General features: G+C 47.5%; 1 protein-coding gene across 3 annotated transcripts in view; it reads left to right on the plus strand.

Annotated features, from left to right (window-relative positions):
- Nucleotides 1-22,191, plus strand: part of SCAP (SREBF chaperone) — a 657,412-nt gene that overhangs the window by 140,680 nt on the left and 494,541 nt on the right. For all 3 annotated transcript variants that reach the window (XM_069210888.1, XM_069210889.1, XM_069210887.1), the window contains one exon: nt 3,890-4,118. In XM_069210888.1, the coding sequence (XP_069066989.1) occupies nt 3,997-4,118 (122 nt within the window). In that variant the 5' untranslated portion in view covers nt 3,890-3,996. The remainder of the gene's footprint in view (nt 1-3,889; nt 4,119-22,191) is intronic.

Here is a 22,191-nt window from a genome sequence, read left to right on the forward strand (position 1 = left end):
TGCCACAAACACCTCTGTTTCCAAGATGGCAGAGGTCTGGGACACACTGGAGGAGCTCTGGGCACCTCCCCTGGGAGGTGCAGGTCAGGGGAGTGGTCACTTCCCTTTCCTTTGTCGAGTTTCGCGCCAGAGCAGGGCCGGGGGATCCCTGAACCGGTGTAGACTGGCTTATGCAGAGATGGGCACCATCTGTGCCCATCAAAGCATTTCCAGAGGCTGGGGGAGGCTACTCCTCCCCAGCCTTCACACCTATTTCCAAAGGGAGAGGGTGTTACACCCTCTCTCAGAGGAAGTCCTTTGTTCTGCCTTCCTGGGCCAGGGCTGCCTGGACCCCAGGAGGGCAGAAACCTGTCTGAGGGGTTGGCAGCAGCAGCTGCAGTGGAGACCCCGGAATGGCAGTTTGGCAGTACCCGGGTTCTGTGCTAAAGACCCGGGGGATCATGGAATTGTCCCCCCAATGCCAGAATGGCATTGGAGTGACAATTCCATGATCTTAGACATGTTACATGGCCATGTTCGGAGTTACCATTGTGACGCTGTACATAGGTAGTGACCTATGTACAGTGCACGCGTGTAATGGTGTCCCCGCACTCACAAAGTCCGGGGAATTTGCCCTCAACGATGTGGGGGTACCTTGGCTAGTGCCAGGGTGCCCACACACTAAGTAACTTTGCACCCAACCTTCACCAGGTGAAGGTTAGACATATAGGTAACTTATAAGTTACTTAAGTGCAGTGGTAAATGGCTGTGAAATAACGTGGATGTTATTTCACTCAGGCTGCACTGGCAGGCCTGTGTAAGAATTGTCAGAGCTCCCTATGGGTGGCAAAAGAAATGCTGCAGCCCATAGGGATCTCCTGGAACCCCAATACCCTGGGTACCTCAGTACCATATACTAGGGAATTATATGGGTGTACCAGTATGCCAATGTGTATTGGTAAATTTAGTCACTAGCCTGTTAGTGACAAACTTGGAAAGCAGAGAAAGCGTAACCACTGAGGTTCTGGTTAGCAGAGCCTCAGTGAGACAGGCATCACACAGGGAACACATACAGGTGGGGCCCTGCCTGGCAGGGTCCCAGTGACACGTAGACTAAAACAACATATATACAGTGAAATATGGGGGTAACATGCCAGGCAAGATGGTACTTTTCTCCACCCACTGCCCACTTCATAACTCTAAAACACCTGTACCACCCTATAGCCTTACCCACCCCTAAATCCAAAGACACCATTGCTACCCTAAACCCAGACAAAACCCTTACCACCCTGTAATCCTACCCACCCCAAACCCTGAAACACCCTTATCACCCTGTACTCCTACCCACCCCTAACTCCTGAAACACCCTTACCACCCTGTAACCCTACCCACCCCTAAACCATAAACATACCCTTAATATCCTGTACCCTGCCCAGCCCTAAATCCTAAAAATACCCTTGCCACCCTATAGCCCTATACACCCCTAAATCCTTAAAATAACTTTCACCCTATACTAACCTTACCTATCACTAACCCCTCATTTTTGCATGTGTGCACACTCTCTCCCTCCCCCTACCAGTCTCCACCCTCCCTCTCCCCCTCCCCCTTCCTCTCCTTCTCGCCCTCCAACTCCATCTCCCCTGTCCCTCCCCATCCTCTACCCCCTCCCATCCCTCTCCCTCTAAATATGCTTACCTTGCATGATAAAGGTATACCCATGGTAAAGGCATGAGTTGCAAATGATGCATGGTAATACCTGCGTTGTTAAGGCCGTTTACAGTCAAACTGAAGTAAAGCCAGGTGGACGATGTCAAGTACCTGGTTTTGTTATCAGAAACATAGCTGGCACGACGTCTCCTACATCATGCTTAGAGAAGAATTATACACGCTCTAGACATCTGTTGTAATCGGTAAGGTGTTATCCAGAGTTGATTTGCCATGGTAATACTGACAACGGAGAATACGTGTAGCAGGTAAGTAGCTTACCCAGTTATTCAATTTCTCAATAAGGTGCCCTGTTCATAATTTCTTCATTCATCTTCCTGATTTTGATGCCTACGTTGGGTTTTGCTGACTGACTTTGTATGTTTGGCTACCAGTTAAAACTACTGACTGACACCAGTACATCTTTTAACCCTCTCTCTAAGTAGACATAAAATAAACACCTCAATTAAACCAGTCATGTATCAGTTAGTCCAAGCTCTCTCTAACCAGCATAATCTGCAATTGCCTCTTTACTCAGCAGTGGAAGAACATTATTAACACATCCCTTAACTTGAGCATTCGTCACACATCCTTGAAGTAGGGACTTGGTAACCTATACTTAAAAACCCTAAGGCTAATCCTGACTGCAACAAAAACTACTTGTTTGCCTTTTTAAATATCCTGGCCAAATGTACAGCAAAACAGATAAAGAAATTCATACTTACAATAATAAGTCCTCCTTCCACCATATTAAAGATTACCTTTCCAGAACACAAAGCTCAGAGTCCAGATGTAGTCTAAAACTAAAACATAAGAAATGATAATCTTAGATTCCGAAACAAAACAGCTGACTATAGGCTTATGCCTCTCAAAGAAGCAAGTTTTTCATGTGAGCTTATAGAAAATGCAAAATCATCTAGTATTCATTTGAGATCACAAACTAGACCTAGATGCCCTTGTAAACTAATTGATCAAAGGGGCCCAACACCACCTGAGATGGATCATATTGATTAAGAGACTCATTTCCAAAGAAGATCTTAGACAAGTTGTACAGACACTGGTAGTTTTGTGACTTGATCTTGACGGTGGACCTCCGTCCTTCATGCTGCCTTAGAGTTAATTACAAAGAAGACAACGTTTGACCATATTACACCTTCTATTGCTAAACTTAAATGGCTCCCATACCAAGCCAACTGCATATTAAGGTCTGCCTGCAGTTTCAGAGATCTTGAAATTTAACCCCTCACATTGCCAGTAAAGCAAGCTAATTCTCTCAGACTGATGGCGACACCTCTGCAACACACCGGTCTCCAAATTAAGGGCTCTGTGACCTCATACTGTGCATACATTTGCTAAACCCATTTGTTTGGCTTGGTACCTGAACCCCTGGAATATTATTCTGCACTTGGTATTACCAGTTTATCCAATCTTTACTTGCTGTTTCTTGTCTTTTAAACCTCTGCATGTGCAACATTTGAATCATTTCCTGGCTACATATAGTTAATCTTTTCTATAATATATCTGTGCACTCTTTTGTAAAGTGCTCCAAAGGTCTTTTTAAATCCTATAAAAATGGAAATAAATTGGTAGTGGTATCAATTCTAATAAGGAGAAAGGGCAACAACAGTGGTGCTTGACTACACACCTATATGTGCATCTTTCGTGTGAGTGTTTTGTGGTACACAGGTGCAGGCTAAACAGACACCCTTTTGCCTCCAGGTGTCAGAGATTGAAATACCCAAATGGTTCCTGTAGGAGAGCATGACGGTACAAGCCGACATAAACAATGTGATTTACTACCATTATTCTGTGTGACCTCTGAAGCTGTTGCATGACTCTGAATTCACTCGCATTGATTTTGACTTTTAATCTACTGCTGTACATCTTCTGGTTGTTTACAAAAGACCAACTATATATTTATTCATATAAAGATGCACCTCTTTAGAGATTTGCAAAAATGTGTGTGGACAAAATGGGTTCAGGTTATTTTCAGATTTTCAAAGAATAGGCTAAAAAATACAAAATTACAAACTAGGGAGAAACACTACTGATCTGTGGCTCGTTGGTGCTCATGGTGCTATAACATTGCAACTCTTGATTACAGCACTTGATCACATTCCTGTTAACATACAGTGTATATATAAAGTGCAGGTAACACTCCCTATAATTTCTGTTTGATCTCTTTATCTCTTTTTTTTTTTTACAGGCCCCTGACCCCATGGTGCACATCAAAGAAGCTGCCATCAATGGCTTGCCACTGCTAACTTCTTGACACACCCCGTGATGGCGGGCAGGTGACAGCAGCCCAGGAGGATGAGCCTGACTGACAAGCTGCGCGACAGGATATCGCGGGCCTTTTATACCCATGGGCTGTTGTGTGCATCTTATCCTATTCCCATCATCCTCTTCACTGGGCTCTGCATCCTAGCTTGCTGGTAAGTCTTCATACAGATCCTCACCCTAACACTATCCCCGGGCCTAACACTAGCTCTGCGTTTGAGTCTTGCATGCTAATTGGTTGATTTTATAGTACCAATGACCCACTAGGTCTGTATTAGAGGCCTTTGAATTTACTGTAAGTGTTTCTAATATTTCTACCAAAAGTCTGACCTCACCTGACATACGTAGACAGTACCCTGTATGTGAAAAACATTTCTGTTCTTAATTCTGGACCTAGTTACAATTTCACACCTTTTCTCTGTGTCTGATCTTAAATTTGTATTCCTAAAATGTTCAGTCTTGCACCATGACATCTTACGTCTGAACCTCCTCCTTCTCAGCATGTCATGTAATGACTAATGGCATCTCTAGACTTACATTGCAGCCTATTATTCTCCGAACCCCACCCTCCAGTCTCTGATTTGAGCTCTTAATCCAGAACCGCACACTCCAGTCTCAGATTAAGATATTTTCTAGTCTCATATGCCTCTAAGATAGGGGAGATTTGTTTATACCATTGGTTCTCCATATTTCTAGCAGATGATCTGGTTACTTGATGTGTTCCAGATGAGGTTTAAGTACGGCCTAAGAACAGAGATTGCATACTGGCAGTCATAAATGAACATAAATGGGGTCGGGATAAGAACATTCCCACTGCCCTCATTTGCTTGATCTTTCTGCTGTGTTTGACACAAGTGACCATTCTATCACGATCTAGCAAATTGAGAAAGTTGGTCTTCCTGGAGAATAGTTATCTAAGAGACAATTACCCATAATTCCTCCTCTTTTTCACTCATGCCCTTAGGACGATAGATTTGGTATCCTTCACACTTCCTATTCTCTTTAATATGTATCTCCATCCTAGAAGCATATGGATTTAAAGTGGTGCAGTTGACTCTTAGATTATTCTGGGATTCAACAAATTAGTAGAGGACATTCATGTTTGAATTAGCATATGTCTTTCTGCAGTTTTTTATTGGATAGATCTTAACTCGTTCAAGCTTAGTGCCTCCAGAAAGGAGATGCTGATGCTTGGCCAGGAATACAAATTGTTACTCATGGACAATGCCTATTCAATCTCAGACAGGGCCTATTTCATCAGAAAAAGTAAAAGCCTGCAATTCCTTCTGGTGTAAGAACTCAAACCCAACTCTCAGATTAATTCTGTTGTCATGTCCTGTTTCCATCAGCTGAGGATTTTGAAGAAAATATTTCCTTTAATCCTACTTCAACTTAGGTCCTTAGTGGTCAAATCTCCTATCATTTTCTGACTGTATAATACCAATGCCTGCTCTTTGACCCTCCCAGATTTGCCATCAACAGACTACAAAGAGTGCAGAACATGATGGTCTGACTGATCTTTAGCTTCAGGAAATTCAGGAGGGTCTCCAAAGCCCATTGTTGTTTACATGGTTAGCCAATTTGTAGATGGATACACGTTGAGGCCCAGTACATAGCTGTGAGAAATTGGGTTGTTGGTTGCGGGTGGGCGGTTGAAACCCTACTGAAGCAACAGCCATCATCCTAATCCTAACCAGAGTGAACCACAAAAAGTCAGTAAATCATCCTGTGCTTAACCCTCTGGTAGCTTGGCATAAAGTAGTCCACTTTAACATAGAGGCAATGTGTAAAGTATTAATGCAGCACTTATAGTAATCAAGTGAAAACACAACACAAGAAAATTCCCATTTGAATTTAGAAACAGAGTACATTTTATTATACTATTTTATACCAAAACAAATGAAATTCAATCAGTAGAACCAGAGTTAAGTTTTTTTTTTTAAAGCTTAAAGTGAAACATAGCACCTAAGAGCTAAAAGCGCCAACTGTGGATATTTAGTCACATGACATCAGGGCTAAGTCAGACATTATGGCTGACAACGATGGAGTGCTGTTCGGATACACTAAATGGATTGGGTCCGGTCTCTGCTTACTTTCGGATTTAGAAGAATGTTTTGAAGAAAAATGTCTGAGAAGGTAAAGTTCAGAGTGGCAGGGCAGCTGGCAGTTTCCACGGAGGAGGCGTAATTATTGGGGAGACGCTGGATGAAGTTGAGGTAAAAATTACTATGTTCAGGCTTAGGGCTTGATTTAGAGTTTGGAGAAGGGGTTACTCTGTCACAAACTCGGAAGATATCCCACCCGTCGTATTTCAAGTTCTATAGGTTCTATAGCTATGATACAGTGGACGGGCTAACCCCCCCCCCCCTCGCCAAACTCTAAATCAGGTCCTTTGTTTCTTTTATGGAAGTCAGAAATTTCCAGCGGGATGAGACTGCACGCTGTAGCTGATGAGGGCTCAACAAGGAGCCAATAAACAGGATTTGCTCCTGTGGAGAAGAACATAATGTGAGCTGCCACAAAGTCAGACCGACCGGTAATGTACCTTGGGTGGCCCTGCGAGCAGGTAGGGTAGGTCATGGACTCCTCTTGGTTCTCAGAGCACCTTTTGGCACAAAATCATTTTAGTCCCTGGTTTTAGATTTAGGCTATCTGGGCACCTTTAGCACATTTTCCAAGGGTCCAGGACCGGAGGGGCACCACTGCACTTGGAGGGTCAGATCGGCCTCAGGGTGGGTCCATGTGTGGGTTCAAGGTGGTTAGTCTCTTTTCTGTCCCTGAGGCGCTGATATGAAGACCAGCCAACTAGCCTTTGGATTCACTCTGAAAATCTTGAATTCAAGCAGGAAAGCAGGTTTTGAACAGCAGGGCAGTCCTCTGAGGGCGCAGGACAGGCAGCAGGGCAGTTCTCTTGGTGCAGCAGGGCAGTCCTCTGAAGTGCACAGCTGGCCTCAGGCAGCAGGGCAGTCTTCTGAGAGTCCTTCCCAGGTGCAGAAGTGAACTAAAGAGTGGCTCTGAGGGGCCTATTTTATAACTGGTGCTATTTTTAAAGTGAAAGAAACGTTTTGAGTTTTCCCACCACAGAAGTGTCTGGAATTTCCTGCCTGCCTGAACTGATCGGAGTCTGTCTGCAGTCACAATAGCCTAGTGTGAAACTCTTTGTGTGAGCTATGGCATTGTCTTTGAAGTGGATGGGACTTTGCACAGCTGTCTCTCCAATCCTGCTTTGATGGCCCATCCTATCAACTTCCAGTTCCTTTTATTGTGAGACTGTTTGGGAGGAATACACAAATTGCAATTGTCAATAACAGTCATGTGGCTCAGGCATAGGTTACAAGCACCAAAAGGTTAGGACTAAAAGTGGCATTTTCAGAATTGTGACTTAAAATCAGACTTTACAATTAAAAAAGATTTAAAATTACAATGCCTTAGGCACCAAGCATGACATATATACCTGCTCCTAAAGAAAAGTTATCATCTATTAAATGTAATCAGGTAGCCCAATGTTACTCTATAGGAGAGAGTTAGGCCTCACACAGTAAAAAACAATTTTGAGTTTTTCAGTACCAGGACACATAAAACTTAAAAATGCACCTGTCCTGTGGTCTGTCTGAGGACTACCATTGGGGTGACATATGTATTAAAAAGGGAGCTTTAGGCTTGATAAGTAGTTTATTTTACCAAGTCAAATTGGCAGTTTAGAATTGCTCACAGGCTGCAGTAGCAAACCTGGGATAATTTTTAAGGGGCTATCTAAGTGTGTGTCACAATGAGTGCTGCACGCCTACTAATGTTTAATTTACCAGCCCTGGCTATACAGTATACCACTTTACTAGGGTATTACTAGTAAACTAAATATGACAATTGTCTTGTAAGCCAATTTTACCAAGACATAGGGATTCAGCACAAGTACTTTGGCACTGGTTAACACTGATAAAGTGCACAGAATCATAAGGCAAACTGTTAGAAACGGGTCTCTAGTTGGCAGTGGTTTGCACCCTGTCCAAGCAAGGACCTTCACTGTAGTCCAGGAACGGAAGCCACACAGATGAGATAACCCCTACTCACCCCCTTGGTAGCTCTGCACAAGCAGTCAGGCTTATCTCAGGGGCAATGTATCTGAATAAAACAAGACCAAATCGACAAAAATCATCCAACATATACCAGTAAAGATATCACTTTTTAAAAGTTTGAATGAGCTTAATCCATAGGAATCAATGGTTGTATCTTTTTAGCATCTTTTTAGCACAAAGTACCTGGGATATGTCAAAAACAAAGACAATAGGAGGTGCAGGGGAGGAGAGGTGCCAAAAAGCAAAGCGATGAGTCAGTTCCTTACTGGCAGGGGAGGTGATGCGTCAGTTCTTTCCTTGTAAGAAAGGCTATGCTTTGAATTCCAGACACAAGCCTCAGTTCCTTACTGTCGTGCAGGGTTTGATGAAAAATTGGTGCCCCAGGGACGATGCATGGAAAATCTAGACATGCTATGTTGATGGAGCTGTAGGAAAACAGGTGCTGTGTAGATTCTGCTGCAGCGAGACAGGCACTGCTTCAATTCTCCAGCTGCGGGACCGCCTCTGCTTAATTTTTTTGCTGCGATGGATCGGTGCGTGGATTTTCACCTTCAGGTCACCAGCGTACACTTACAAGGGATTGGAGTTGGCCCCACTTGACAAGTCAGGACTCTCAGCAGAAGAACCCAGGCACTTGCTGATGAAGTCTTTGCTTTCTACATTCTGCTTTCCAAGGTTCTCCACGGACCTGAACTGAGCTTGCCTCCTGTTGTTAAAAAGTCTCAGGGGGTAGCATAGTGCAGTCCTTTCACTCCAAGGGCAGAAACAGTAAACAGGCCAGCACAACAAAGCAACATTTGAGTGGAAGTCCCTCCTACGACATTCATCTCTTCTTCGTAGTTGAATGTTCTCAGTCCAGAAGTGTTCTATAGTTGTGGTCTCAGAGGTCCAGTACCTATACTGATTTCGGCCTTTGAAGTAAGCAAACTTCAAAGGAAAGCGCCCAATGTCCGGCCTTTCCTGCTCTTGCCCCAGAAACGTTCCAGGGGGTTGGAGACTGCTATGCGTAAGGGTAGAAACAGCCTTATTCAGGTGAAAGTGTCAGCTCCTCCCGCCACTCTCGCCCAGGAAAACCCATCAGGATATGCAAGGCACACCTCAGCTTCCTTTGTGTGACTGTCTAGAGTGAATTCACAAACTGCCTTTCTTTCATCCTGACCCAGACGTGTATTCCGCAGACAGGCAGAGGCATATAATGGTTAAGCAAGAAAATGTCTACTTCCTAAAAGTGGCATTTTCAAACATACAGTTCAAAAACTAACTTCGCCAAGAGATATATTTTAAATTTGTTAGTTCATAGACCCCTAACTCCATATCTCAATCTGCTCCCAATGGGAACTTACATTTAAAAGATATTTCAAGGCAATCCCCAAGATACCCTTTGGAAAACCCTGTGTTACCCTTTGCAATAGTGAAAAACGAATTTAGCAGGATTTCACTATCTAGACATGTAGAACACTCCAGAACATGTCCTTCCTTTTAAATACACATGGCCCCATGGGGTTGCTTTGGTCCTACCTTAGGGGTGACTTACATGTAGTAAAAGGAAGGTTTGGGCTTGGCAAGTGGGTACACTTGCCAGGTCGAAATGGTAGTTTAAAACTACACACACAGACACTGCAGTGGCAGGTCTGAGACATGTTTACAGGGCTACTCAAGTAGGTGGCACAATCAGTGCTGCAGTCCTACTAGTAGCATTTGATTTACAGGCCCTGGGCACGCACAATACACTTTACTAGGGACTGACTAGTAAATCATATATTCCAATAATGGATAAACCAATCGCCAATACATTCTAGACAGAGAATATATGCACTTTAGTACTGGTTAGCAGTAGTAAAGTTCCCAGAGTCCTAAAGCCAGCTAAAATGAAATTCAGCATACAATAAAAAACAGGAGGTCAGAGGCAAAAGAATTGGGGATAACCCTGCAGAAAGGGCCTTTTCAACACCAACAAAAACTATTTCGGCAAAACAGAAGGGGAGAACACATATTATTTGGGGGAAGATCACTCTAAGACTGACTGGCCTAACAAAAGCCCAACAAAAGCCCCCCCACGCCAACTGAAAGTGAGGGGAACTATCCAACCCCCTGGGAGTTCTTATCACTAAGGTGGAAGAACCTGGACAGACAATCAGCATTGCAGTGGTCGACCCAGGATGGTGTTCCTCCATGAAGGCCATTCCCTGTATGGAGATAGGCCACATCAACAGTTTGGATTTCTCACCCCGCATTTGCATGAGCTATCTGAAGGGTCTGTGTAAACTTGCAAGTGAATCTCACAGGTATGGACTCAGCTTCTTCAGTGCCCAGACCACAGCAAAAGACCCTTCTTCAATAGGACTACACCTCTTTTACCTGGGAAGTACAGCCTACTGATGAAGGCTGCAGGTTGGCTAGGCCCTCCTCATTTAACTGTGACAGTACAGCCCTTATGCCATACTCTGTAGCGTAAGTCTGCGCTATAAATCCTTTGGTGCAATTAAGGTCCTTGAGTACAGGTGCTGTGCACATGGCCTTCTTGAGGGTGTCAAAAGCTTTCTGGTGGACCTCTGTCCAGATCAGCTTTTTGGGCTGCTTCTTAGATGTGAGCTCAGTTAAAGGGGTGACAATGATGCCATAACCCTAAACACACCTATAGTATCCAGCGAGGCTCAGGAAGGCCCTCACTTCTTGACTTTTGAGGGGCGGCGAGGCCTGGATAGTCTCAATCTTGGCCGGGAGGGACCTCACCTTGCTCCCATCCACCAATTGTCCCAGATAAACAGCAGTTTCCTGCCCTATCTGGCACTTGCTGGCCCTGATAGTCAGACCTGTCTGCTGCAGGGCATAAAGATTCTTCTGGAAGTAGTACAGGTGGTTGCCCCTGCTGATACTGTAGACAGCTGTGTCAGCCAGGTATGCAACACTAAAGGTCTCGATTCCAGCCAGGATCCTGTTGGCCAACCTTTGGAAGGTGGCAGGGGGCATTCTTTATTCGAAAGCGCTTTACCCTGAGTCAGAAGTGGCCCTCTGGGTACAGAATACTGACCTCTTTTGCTCTCTCAGTCCAGGCAGTCTGCCAGTTTCCTAATGTAAAATGAAAGGCTCTCAGGAACTTGGCAGCTTCCAGCCCTTCAATGAGTTCACCAGCTTGGGGGATGGTGTGTGCTTCAGTCTTGGTGACTGAGTAGAGCCCTAGTACTCTATGCAGAACCTGAGTTCTGTGGTGGGGCAGCGTTAGGTACCAGCACCACTGGGCTAGATGAGGGATTAATGGAGTGGGGGAGGGGGGTGCTTTGAGAGCTTCCCCCTACCACTTCTTCACCAAACTGAGAGGTCCCCTTATTGGGTGACCATATAGCTCAAATGGGCTAAATCTAAGTCCCTTCTGTGGTACCTCCCTGTAGGCAAAGAACAGCAATGTTAAGAGGATGTCCCAACTCCACCCCATGGGCTCAGGCAGGCCATAATCTTAACTGACTGATAGAAGTTTCTTGCTGCAGATTTCTTACCTTAGAATATTTCCCAGGCGTCAAACTGGATCCATAAACTTTTGAGTCGGAGCCAATGCCTTTTACATTTGTTAGTCAAGGAGGGGGAGACAAATGGGAGGGGTTTGAGGACTCTTATTCGTTCCATCACCTATAGATGAACCAGAGGATAACTGGTATGAGGAACTGGTGGATGCCAGTGGGTAGACACCTCGATGGGCACTGGTTTGGTCTCTCCTACTCCCCCTGTGGATAGGGAGGAGGGAGCCTCAATGGCAGTGATAGTTCGGAGGGCGGCTGAGGTCCTGGACCTTCAGCTGCCTTCAGTGGCAATCAAGACTAACATCTTTACGGAGGCGCTTCAGCCAGGAGTTACCCCTTCGGAACCTCTCCTTCCGTTGACGGAAGCCCTCACTGATGCCTGGCTTGTGGAGTGGTGCAAGTCCTGCACGGAGGCTCCTGTGCATAGGACGATTGCCCGCTGCCATCGCTCCGCCCCTCTGGGACCCCAGTTTCCTCACTCAGTACTCCACCCCATAGATCTTGGTGAATGAAGCCTCTTTCTCCAGAATCATTCCCAGAACCTTCCCTACCACACCACCGGATAGGGAATTCAAAAGCTGGATACATTTGGCAAGAGGATGTTCTCCTCTGGCAGCCTTAATACTGCAGTTGGTGAACACCACATGCCTTTTGGACCAGTACCCACACACTGTGTGGGATTCAGTTGCACAGGTGCTGCTTATGGTCTTGAAAGAGACCCGAGCAATACTCACCCAAACCATATGAGATGTTGCGATGCAGAAAAGTTTACCATCACATGTTGCCTGGATATGACTGACTCACTGGCCAGAATGATTGCATCATCAGCGGCCCCTAGATGCCACGCCTGGTTGACAACCACTGGGTTTTCTGGGGATGTCCAATATTCCTTCATGGACATGCCCTTTGATGGCATCCGCCTTTTTGGTGAAAAGGCAGACTCTGTGTGCTGGAGTGCTCCAAAGATAGCAGAGTTACAGCCATGTCTTTGGACCTCTCCATTGCCCTCCCCCCCCCCACAATTTTAGTGTCACCACTGCCTTTTGCCCTTTCCGTTCGTTACTGTGGTAGTGGCTGGCAAACTCATCCTTTCCTTCCCAGCCAACTTTGGTCGTGGACGCGGTTCACACAACCCACGTGGGAACACCGGCCATAGGTCGGGCAAGTCCACCACCTCCAGCAGCCGCTGCCTTAAAACCATTTTAGTTCATTATTATTCCAGGACGGGGGCCCAGTGGGGGGCAGGTTCTGCTATCACCTGCCCCACTGGTAATCCATAACTTTGGACAAGTGGGTTCTACATGCGGCCCACTTATGATGGGCTAACAGAGAACCATCTCTCCTTACTCTGCCGGGAAGTGTTGGCCCTTTTGTCCAAAGTGGCCATCGAAAGGGTGCCAGCATCAGAGATTGGTTCTGGTTGTTATTTCAGCTACTTTCTGGTGCCCAAAAAGAGAGGGGACTCCATCCTATTCTAGACCTGCACTTCTCAGTCTCTTCCTGAAGAAAGTGTAGTTCAAGATGGTCACCATAGCTCAGGTTCTAGCCTGTTGGAATATACAGACTGCAGTGGGACCTGAAGTTCCAGTGGGCATAGCAACAGGGAAGTCTCTCTGACCTGGTTCAGATCTCAGTGGAAACTGCAAAAGACCTGCAGTGGTGGCTGACAAACCGTGACTGGGTCAGTGGCAGACCCCTCTCCTTTCCTCAACTAGAGCTGACTGTAGTGACAGATGTATCACTCCTGGGCTTCTGGTTGGGGCAGCCACCTGGGAGAAGTGCAGATGAGAGGAGCCTTGTCTTCGGTGGAGTCTGGGCTACATATCAGCTTGTTGGAGCTTCAGGTGATCCAGTTAGCATTGAAATCCTTTCTTCCTTCCATCAGGGGAAGGCTGGTTCACATACTTACGGAAAACACTACCGCCATATGGTACTGCAACAGACAGGGTGGGGTTGTGAAATCTTTGCCAAGAGGCTCTGTGCCGCTTGACATGGCTGGAGCGCCAGGGCAATTTCCTGGTAGCACAACACCTGGTGGGGTCTCTGAATGCAGAGCAGATTCTCTCAGCTGTCTATGCCTCGGATCACGAATGGTGTTTCCAACTGGAGATTGTTGCAAGGTCTATTTCAAGATTCAGGAGAGCCTTGGTTATATCTGTTCCTCACCCCGAGAACATGCAGTGTCAGGTGTTCAGTGCACTGGAGTTTCCAAGGCAAATCTCACTCTGAGACACTTGTCTTCTCTAGTGGAACTCAGGCCTCCTGGACACCTTTCTGTCTATATGACTCCTGTCCAAAGTTCTCATGGAGATCAGGATCAAGTCATCCTTGTGGCTCTAGATTGGAGTTCGGGATCCCATACTCTCCATGCCCAGAGTCTGAGAATCGGTCCTCCAATTAGGCTGCCCCTTCGGTAGGATCTTCTGTTGCAGCAACAGGGTGGGGTCTTGCACCCAAATCTGCGTACTCTATGCCTTCATTAGTGGAGATTGAGCAGTGGCATTTCACAGCTTTTGACCTTCCTGCCGGAGTCTGTGATGTTAACTTGACAGCCAGACACCCCTCTTCCAAGACCATATGCGTTTGCCATTGGGACAAGTTTGTGACATGAATATGATTATTATAAATAATCCGCGACAAGGCACTCGACTGGATCTCATCATTTCTCTCAGGCAGAACCCAGAGAGTCTGCCTCCCACCGTTCCTGTCAGAAGCCTCCAGAATCATCTGTGGCGTTCCCCAAGGATCTTCGCTCAGCCCCACGCTCTTCAACGTTTACATGGCCCCCCTCGCCAACATCGCCCGAACCCACCACATCAACATAGTTTCCTACGCAGATGACACTCAGCCTCTCCTCTCCCTCACGAAAGACCCTACAACTGCAAAAAACAACCTCCACAATGGACTTCACGCCATCGGCAGCTGGATGGAATCAAACCACCTCAAGTTAAACACAGACAAGACAGAAATCCTCATCTTTGGCACCAACCCCTCAACTTGGAATGACTCCTGGTGGCCCACCTCCCTAGGAACCGCGCCCTCACTCACAACCCACGCACGCAACCCAGGCTTCATCTTGGACTCCACATTCAGCATGACTCAGCAGGTCAATGCCATCTCCTCTTCCTGCTACAACACTCTCCGCATGCTCCGCAAAATCTTCAAGTGGATTCCCGTTGAAACCAGGAAACCTGTCACCCACGCCCTGGTCAGCAGCCGATTGGACTACAGAAACGCCCTATATGCAGGAATAACAACCAAACTCCTAACAACGCTGCGAAGAATCCAGAACGCCTCCGCCCGCCTCATTCTGGACATCCCATGCCGCAACCACATTTCCCCCACCTCAGAGACCTTCACTGGCTACCAGTATCAAAGAGGATCACCTTCAAACTCCTCATCCACGCACACAAGGCCCTCCACGACACAGGTGCAGCCTACCTCAACAACAGACTCCCCTTCCACACCCCCACCCGCAATCTTCGCTCCACCAGCCTCGCCGCACCATCGCCGGAGGAAGATCCTTCTCTCACCTAGCTGCCAAGACCTGGAACTCCCTACTGCTCCACCTTCGCCAAACCCAAGACCTCTAGACATTCAGGAAACACCTCAAGACATGGCTCTGCGACCAGTAGCTCCCCCCCCCAGCACCTTGAGACCCTAACGGGTGATTAGTGCGCTCTATAAATCCTTGATTGATTGATTGATTGATATTGACCCTCTTTCTGGACCCCTCTCAAGTTTTGTTTTTTCTTTCTCTGGCCCAGCAGGGCTCTGATCTGAGCACTGTTGAATATTATTCATCAGCCATCTAGCCTTTTTTGAAGTTGCTGGAACAACGTTTTCTGTTTAAGTCACCTGCTGTGACCCATTTCCTTAAGGGACTTCAACACCTCAGCCCTCCAAGACCATTCATCACGCCCCAATGGGGACATCAACCTGGTCTCAACATTCCTCGTGTGTATCCTTTGAGCCTCTGCACAATTGCCTAATTTGCCTACTCACCATCAGAATGGCTTTTCTGGTTGCCATAACATCGGTCAGGACTGTCTGCAAACTGCAGGCACTCTGCGCACCCTTGTTACAAAACTTCCTTTCAAGACAAACTGGTTCTCAGGACCTGTGCTTCATCCTTTCCAAAGATTGTGACTTCTTTTCATATAGGCCAGAATATCATCTTGCCTACCTCCTTTGCTCTGCCTTATTCTTCTAAAGAAGTAGATAGACCCCACCGCCTGGATCCAAAAAGAAGGTTGTTCTTCCTCGATTGTACCAAACAGTTCCGGGTGGACAACCAACTGTTCGTTTAGTATGTTGGGGTGAAGAAGAGAAGGTCTGTGCAGAGAAGATCCATCTCATGATGAATGGTGCCTTGCATAAAAATCTGCTACGCATTAGCCAAAAAGTAACCCTCTGAAGGCTTACACACTCATTCTGCCAGAGCTAAGGCTGCAACCACTGTTAGCTTGCAGAGTCACTGTCCTGGATGTCTGTCAGACAGCAGCATGGGCGTCACTACACGTGATCACAAAATCTTTCTGTCTGGACAGTCAGGTTTCTTGTGATGTACATTTTACCCGTTTGGTCTTTATGGACTGTAGGAAACTGGGCTTTATTGCAGATACACCCCCCTGAACTTTTTGACGGCTTTTAGAACTACTGGATGCTGTTTTTTTTACTCTGACAGCGGATGAAGGCCTGATAATCAGCCCTTAGTGCCAGTGCTCTTCTCTTAAAACAAACTTGTCTGATTGTTTATAATTGACATGGGACATTGGAAGTATCCCAGGAAGTCCATAACAAATGGTACCCCGGGTTCCTAGGGCATGGGTACTAAAGAAGGTCCCTAAGGGCTGCAGCATGTATTGTGCCACACTCTTGGACCCCTCATCTAGCACATGCAAACTGCCAGTGTAGGCTGAGTGTCTTGGTCCAGCTAGAGGTGAAAACATGACTTGGCTCACTCATTGTGTGCCATGCCAAAGTCACTGCTTGCATTATATATATCACTCTCCCAGCAGGCTTTGCGATCCCTATTACAGAGTGCATTATAATACACGTGAGTGCATGTCTGCATGAGCAAATATGCCCCTATGATGTTTAGTTCTATTAGTAAATATTGCAAGTGACCAGGCATCCATCTTAGAACATATACTGGACACTGGTCATCACGAGTGACCTAGGTACATGATGGATGCGCAGAAAAATAATGGTGTTTGGTATCGAACACTACGTCTTAATAAACCTATACTGATGGAAGTATTAGATTTATTATGACATGCACCCAGAAGGCACCTTAGAGGTACCTCCTGAAACCAACTAGTCCTCTAGTATGCTGGCTCACTCGTATCCGCTCGTATTGGAGTTTCTGATCCCCTGGAGGGGAGAGCCTCTGCTCTCTGATGTCCGGAATAATTCCTGCTCTGGCAGGAAGTGTTATCACCTCCACCAACAGGTGGCTAGGAAATCTGCAAACCAAGGCCAGGGGCTTCAGAGTTCCTGCTGCCTTTGATATGCAACACAAGCTTCCCCCAGACCTGGGAGAGGCAGCCCTCTGCCCTAAGGCCCATTTGGCTCCAGAACAGGTAGGAACTAGATAAGCGGTGTGTTGCACTTGCAGGCAGACACACCCCTGGAGGGGGCAGCCTGAAATGAACACAAAAAAGAGAACTCCGCCATATTGTGTGTGGTGGTATTAGGAATTCTGGGATAGGGTGATTCCCACTCCCCACAGGAAGTGGTCATCTACGGGTTGTAGTGACCCCAAGGGTAAGTAGTTTATTGGCTGCTATCCTTTACTTCCCTTAACACACCCTAAATTGAGTATTTAGGGGATCCCTTGACACCAGGAAGAAAAATCAAGTCAAGACTCCTCGACTACTGGGAACTGAGAAAGACAGAAGTCTGATTGAAGAGAGCAAGAACTGAAGACTTGCGCCTTGTCAGTGTAGTAAGTGCTAAATAAATACAATTACAATTACAAAACCCCGTCTGGCTGCTTGCACTGTGACTGTCGCTGGCCCCCTTTGCCACGAGCTGGATACTCTCCCCAAAACTCTTCAAGGTTTGCCTAGCACCTCAACAACTGAGTGAGATCTCCCTTGAAGCAGAGAAACTGCTACCCTGTATCTGCAGGCACCGTTTGCAAAATCTGGTACTCTGTTCCATTGGCCTTCGGGCCCTCCGAGGGAACAACAAGCCAGGAGGAGATTGTTTGGAACCCAGGAGGTCAGCCCCACTACTTCACCAAAGTCCTTAGATACTGATCCCTCCCGGAGGCTCCCTGCCCCTATACCTCGGGTACTAGATCCCTTGCAGCATCCAAGGCTTGTTGGTGGTCCAATCCAGCTTCCAACAGAACCAAAGCAGGCCTACCATTGAGGGACATGAGGAGCCACAAGGCCATTCAGGAGGGTGGCCCCACTCCCCTGTTTTTCCTCTTCACCAGGTCACCACTACCCAGAGTAAACCTCTGACCACTCCGACCCGAGGCCTCAAATCACCACTGTACCTGAGCTCCACAGCCAGTCTGTAGGAAACTGGCCCTTACTGAAGTTACTCCCCCACTTTTTGCCTGATATTGATGCTGACTTCACTGAGTGTGTACTGGGATCCTGCTAACCAGGCCCCAGCAACAGTGTTCTTTCCCTAAAAATGTACCATTGTTTCCACAATTGGCACACCTCTGGCACAGAGATAAGTCCCTTGTAAGAGGTACCAGTGGTATCAAGGGCCCTGGGGGCAAGGAGGGTCCCTAAGGGCTGTGGCACGTGTTGTGCCACCCTAAGGAACCCCTCACCAAACACATGCACACCGCCATTGCAGATTGTGTGTGCTGGTGGGAAGAAAAAGGAAAAGTCAACATGGCATCCCCCTCAGGGTACCATGCCCACAAAACACTGCCTGTGGCATAGGTAAGTCACCCCTCTAGCAGGCCTTACAGCCCTAAGGCAGGGTGCACTATACCACAGGTGAGGGCGTAGCTGCATGAGCCCTATGCCCCTACAGTGTCCATTCTTAGACATTGTAAGTGCAGTATGACATATTAAGTATATGGTCTGGGAGTTCGTCATTACGAACTCCACAGTTCCATAATGGCTTCACTGAATACTGGGAAGTTTGGTATCAAACTTTTCAGCACAATAAACTCATACTGATGCCAATGTTGGATTTATTCTAAAATGCACACAGAGGTCATCTTAGAGATGACCCCTGTACCAGTCCTCTAGTGTAGGACTGACTGGTCTGTGCCAGCCTGCAACTAGCAGACACGTTTCTCACCCCATGGGGTGAGAGCCTTTGTGCTTGCTGAGGCCAGAAACAAAGTCTGCTCTGGGTGGAAGTGCATCACACCCCCCCTGCCGAAACTGGAACACCTGGCGATAAGCCTTGTTCCCAAGGGCACTCCAGCTAGTGGAGATTCCCGCCCCCCGGACAAAGCCCCACTTTTGGCAGCAAGTTCAACGGGAAACTTAAGAAAAACAAGGAGGAGTGACAACTTCAGCTGGGACCACCCCTGCAATAGGGTTAGGAATGTGCCCCCCCCCTCACCAAAGGCAGTGGGCACAGGAAGGGTGTAGCCACCCCCAGGGCCAGTAGCCATTGGCTACTGCCCTCTGACCCCTGTAACACCCCTAAATCTTGTATTTAAGGGCTTCCCTCAACCCAACTCACCAGACTCCTGGCCACCTGACAAGGACTGCTTAGCTGAAACCCCCAGCAGAGAAAAAGGAAGACCATAACTGATTTGGCCCTAGCTCTACTGGCCTGTCCCCCGCTTCAAAGAACCTGCAAAAGAACAGCAACACATACAGCGGGACTAGTGACCTCTGCCAAGCTCCAGAGGACTGCTCTGCGCCCAAAAGGACTAAGAACTCTTGTGGGCAGCGGCCCTGTCCAAGAAGAAACCAACAACTAAGGACTCAGAATGCGTGAGTCCTAACCACTCTGCATCCAACGCCTATGGCCCGTGTCCAGGTGGTCCAACCAGTTAGGGAGGATCCCCTGGCGACTCCGAGCAAGTGCCCACCCTTGGTTGACCTCTCCACGACGCCTGCAGAGGGAATCCCGAGGACCGCCCTGACCGCGAAAGCTCCGGACAAAGATTTCGGACACCTGAAGACCCACTGCACCCGCAGCCCCCAGGCCTTGGAGAAACCAACACCTGGTGCAGCAATGTTCAGCAAGTGGCCCTCTTCCGTGTCCAGCCTGTGGTTTGCGTGAGCCGACCCTCTGGACCTCGTCTGCAGCCTCTGAGTGACCCCTGGGGGTCCCCTCATAGAGAATCATTGGAAACCTGACATCTTGTTTGCACCCGGCTGCCCCAGTGCCGCTGAGGGTGTATGTTTGGTACCTACCTGTGACCCCCTCAGTGCTCCTCCACGGAACTGTAAGTGTTATACTTGCGTGTAAAACAATTGAACTTCCCCCCCAAACCCCCCCCCCCCCCCCGCCCAACCCGCCAACCCCCCACCCCCCGGAACTGTTTCTGAAAATTGCACCATGTCCATTTTACTGCCAATATTTCAAGAACTGTATAACGTATCTATTTCAAACAATGTACTGTTGACACGTGTGAAATACGAATCTATTGAAGTAGTTACCTGCAACTTGAATCTTGTGGTTCTAAAAATAAATTAAGAAAATATATTTTTGCTATATGAAAACCACTGACCTGGAGTTAATCATTGAGTGTGTGCTTCCTTTATTGTCTGTGTGTGTGTGTGTACAACAAATGCTTTGCACTACCCTCTGATAAGCCTAACTGCTTGACCACACTACCTCAAAAGAGAGCATTAGTAATATCTACTTTAGCCTCTGTTAAGCCTCTAGGGAAACCATGGACTCTGTGCACACTATGGGGGTCATTCTGACCCTGGCGGTAAAATCCGCCAGGGCCAACGACCGCGGGAGCACCGCCAACAGGCTGGCGGTGCTCCCATGGGCATTCTGACCGCGGCGGTACAGCCGCGGTCAGAAACGGAAAACCGGCGGTGTACCGCCGGTTTCCCGCTGCCCTGGGGAATCCTCCATGGCGGCGCAGCTTGCTGTGCCGCCATGGGGATTCCGACCCCCATACCGCCATCCTGTTACTGGTGGTTTTGGCCGCCAGGAACAGAATGGCGGTATGGGGTGTCGTGGGGCCCCCGTAACAGGGCCCACAAAGATTTTCAGTGTCTGCCATGCAGACACTGAAAATCGCGACGGGTGCAACTGCACCCGTCGCACCCCTTCCACTCCGCCGGCTCCATTCGGAGCCGGCATCCTCATGGAAGGGTGTTTCCTGCTGGGCTGGCGGGCGGCCTTCTGGCGTTCGCCCGCCAGCCCAGCGGGAAACCCAGAATACCCACGGCGGTCTTTTGACCGTGCAGCGGTATTCTGGCGGTTCCAGCCAGGCCGGCGGCTTCCGCCGCCGGCCGGGGTCAGAATGACCCCCTATATCTCATTTTGATATAGTATATACAGAGCCAGCTTCTTACACTGTCAGAGGAAGTCGATGGTGCCTGCGGAGTCCTGAGGTCGTTTGGAACTGAGCCGATCATTGGGTCCCCCAGTTGCTGCCTGGAGCCTCTTTCTGCAGGAACCTAAAATCATGTGAATCTTCATCTGTGCAACCTGACGCCTCAAAGCCTCACTGCACATGAGCCCCACAGCCCGAGTTCAAGAGGACAGATGGTGTCTACAGTTGAGCTGTAGAGAGTTCAGGAAGCCAGTCACACGTTCCCTCGGAGGCGGGGCAGGGATGTGGAATTCCTATCGCCCGACGCCCGGGACGTCTTGTCTGGGGTCAAGGGCTACAAGTTTTTATGTTTACTTTGTCCTTGGGACAAGTAGGCCCAACCCCCTGCAGTACAAACCTTTGGTTGCCTGATTACAGAGAGTGGAACTCTCTGCAGTTGAGTTAATGAACTTGTATTTATGGTTCATTATTTGAAAGTCTTCATTATTAGGGTGAGTGCTGTAAATAAATGTTTTAAGGTCACACTTCACTACTGACGTTGGTTCCAGTACAAAAAAAAAAAAACGTGTATACACATGTTTGAAAAGTTTAGGCTATGAGGCTAAGTATAATGCTCCCAGAATGCTCTCTGATTATATGCAAATGAAGTGTCATTTAGTAAAATGTGTTGATGCATGCTCGTATTTCCCAAAAATATTTCTAATGGAAAATCAGTGTAACCATTTTCAACACGATTATGGGAAGCATGAAAATAAACAAACACTGACAAAGCCAACTGATCTGACATATTTTTATAAGTCTTTTAGTTTCATCAATGCGTGTCTTGTTTTGACATGGCTTTTGTAACACTTTATTGTTGTGGGAGCTACCAGGCCCTCAACATTGTAACAAACCCTGGCAAACCCCCCCAAAAAAGTTTTTGAACTCTCTAAAAGCACACCAGCGGCATAACAAAGGCCCCGCAGCCGCCCTCCAGGGGGCCCCTTCAGCACAGCACCTGCCCTGAGTGAGTCTGGAGAGGGGGCTCCTCCATGTTCTTTACAAAGGGGCACCCTCCAGTTTAGTTACGTCACTGATTGCCACTGTAGTTCCTGACACTGAACAAAACTACTTTGTGTGGCAATATGCTCCTTGTGGAAGAGCAGAATGCGATCACTCACAGTAAAGCCGGCCGAAAGAG

The sequence above is a fragment of the Pleurodeles waltl genome, chromosome 10, assembly GCF_031143425.1.
Source record: "Pleurodeles waltl isolate 20211129_DDA chromosome 10, aPleWal1.hap1.20221129, whole genome shotgun sequence".
NCBI lineage: Eukaryota > Metazoa > Chordata > Amphibia > Caudata > Salamandridae > Pleurodeles > Pleurodeles waltl.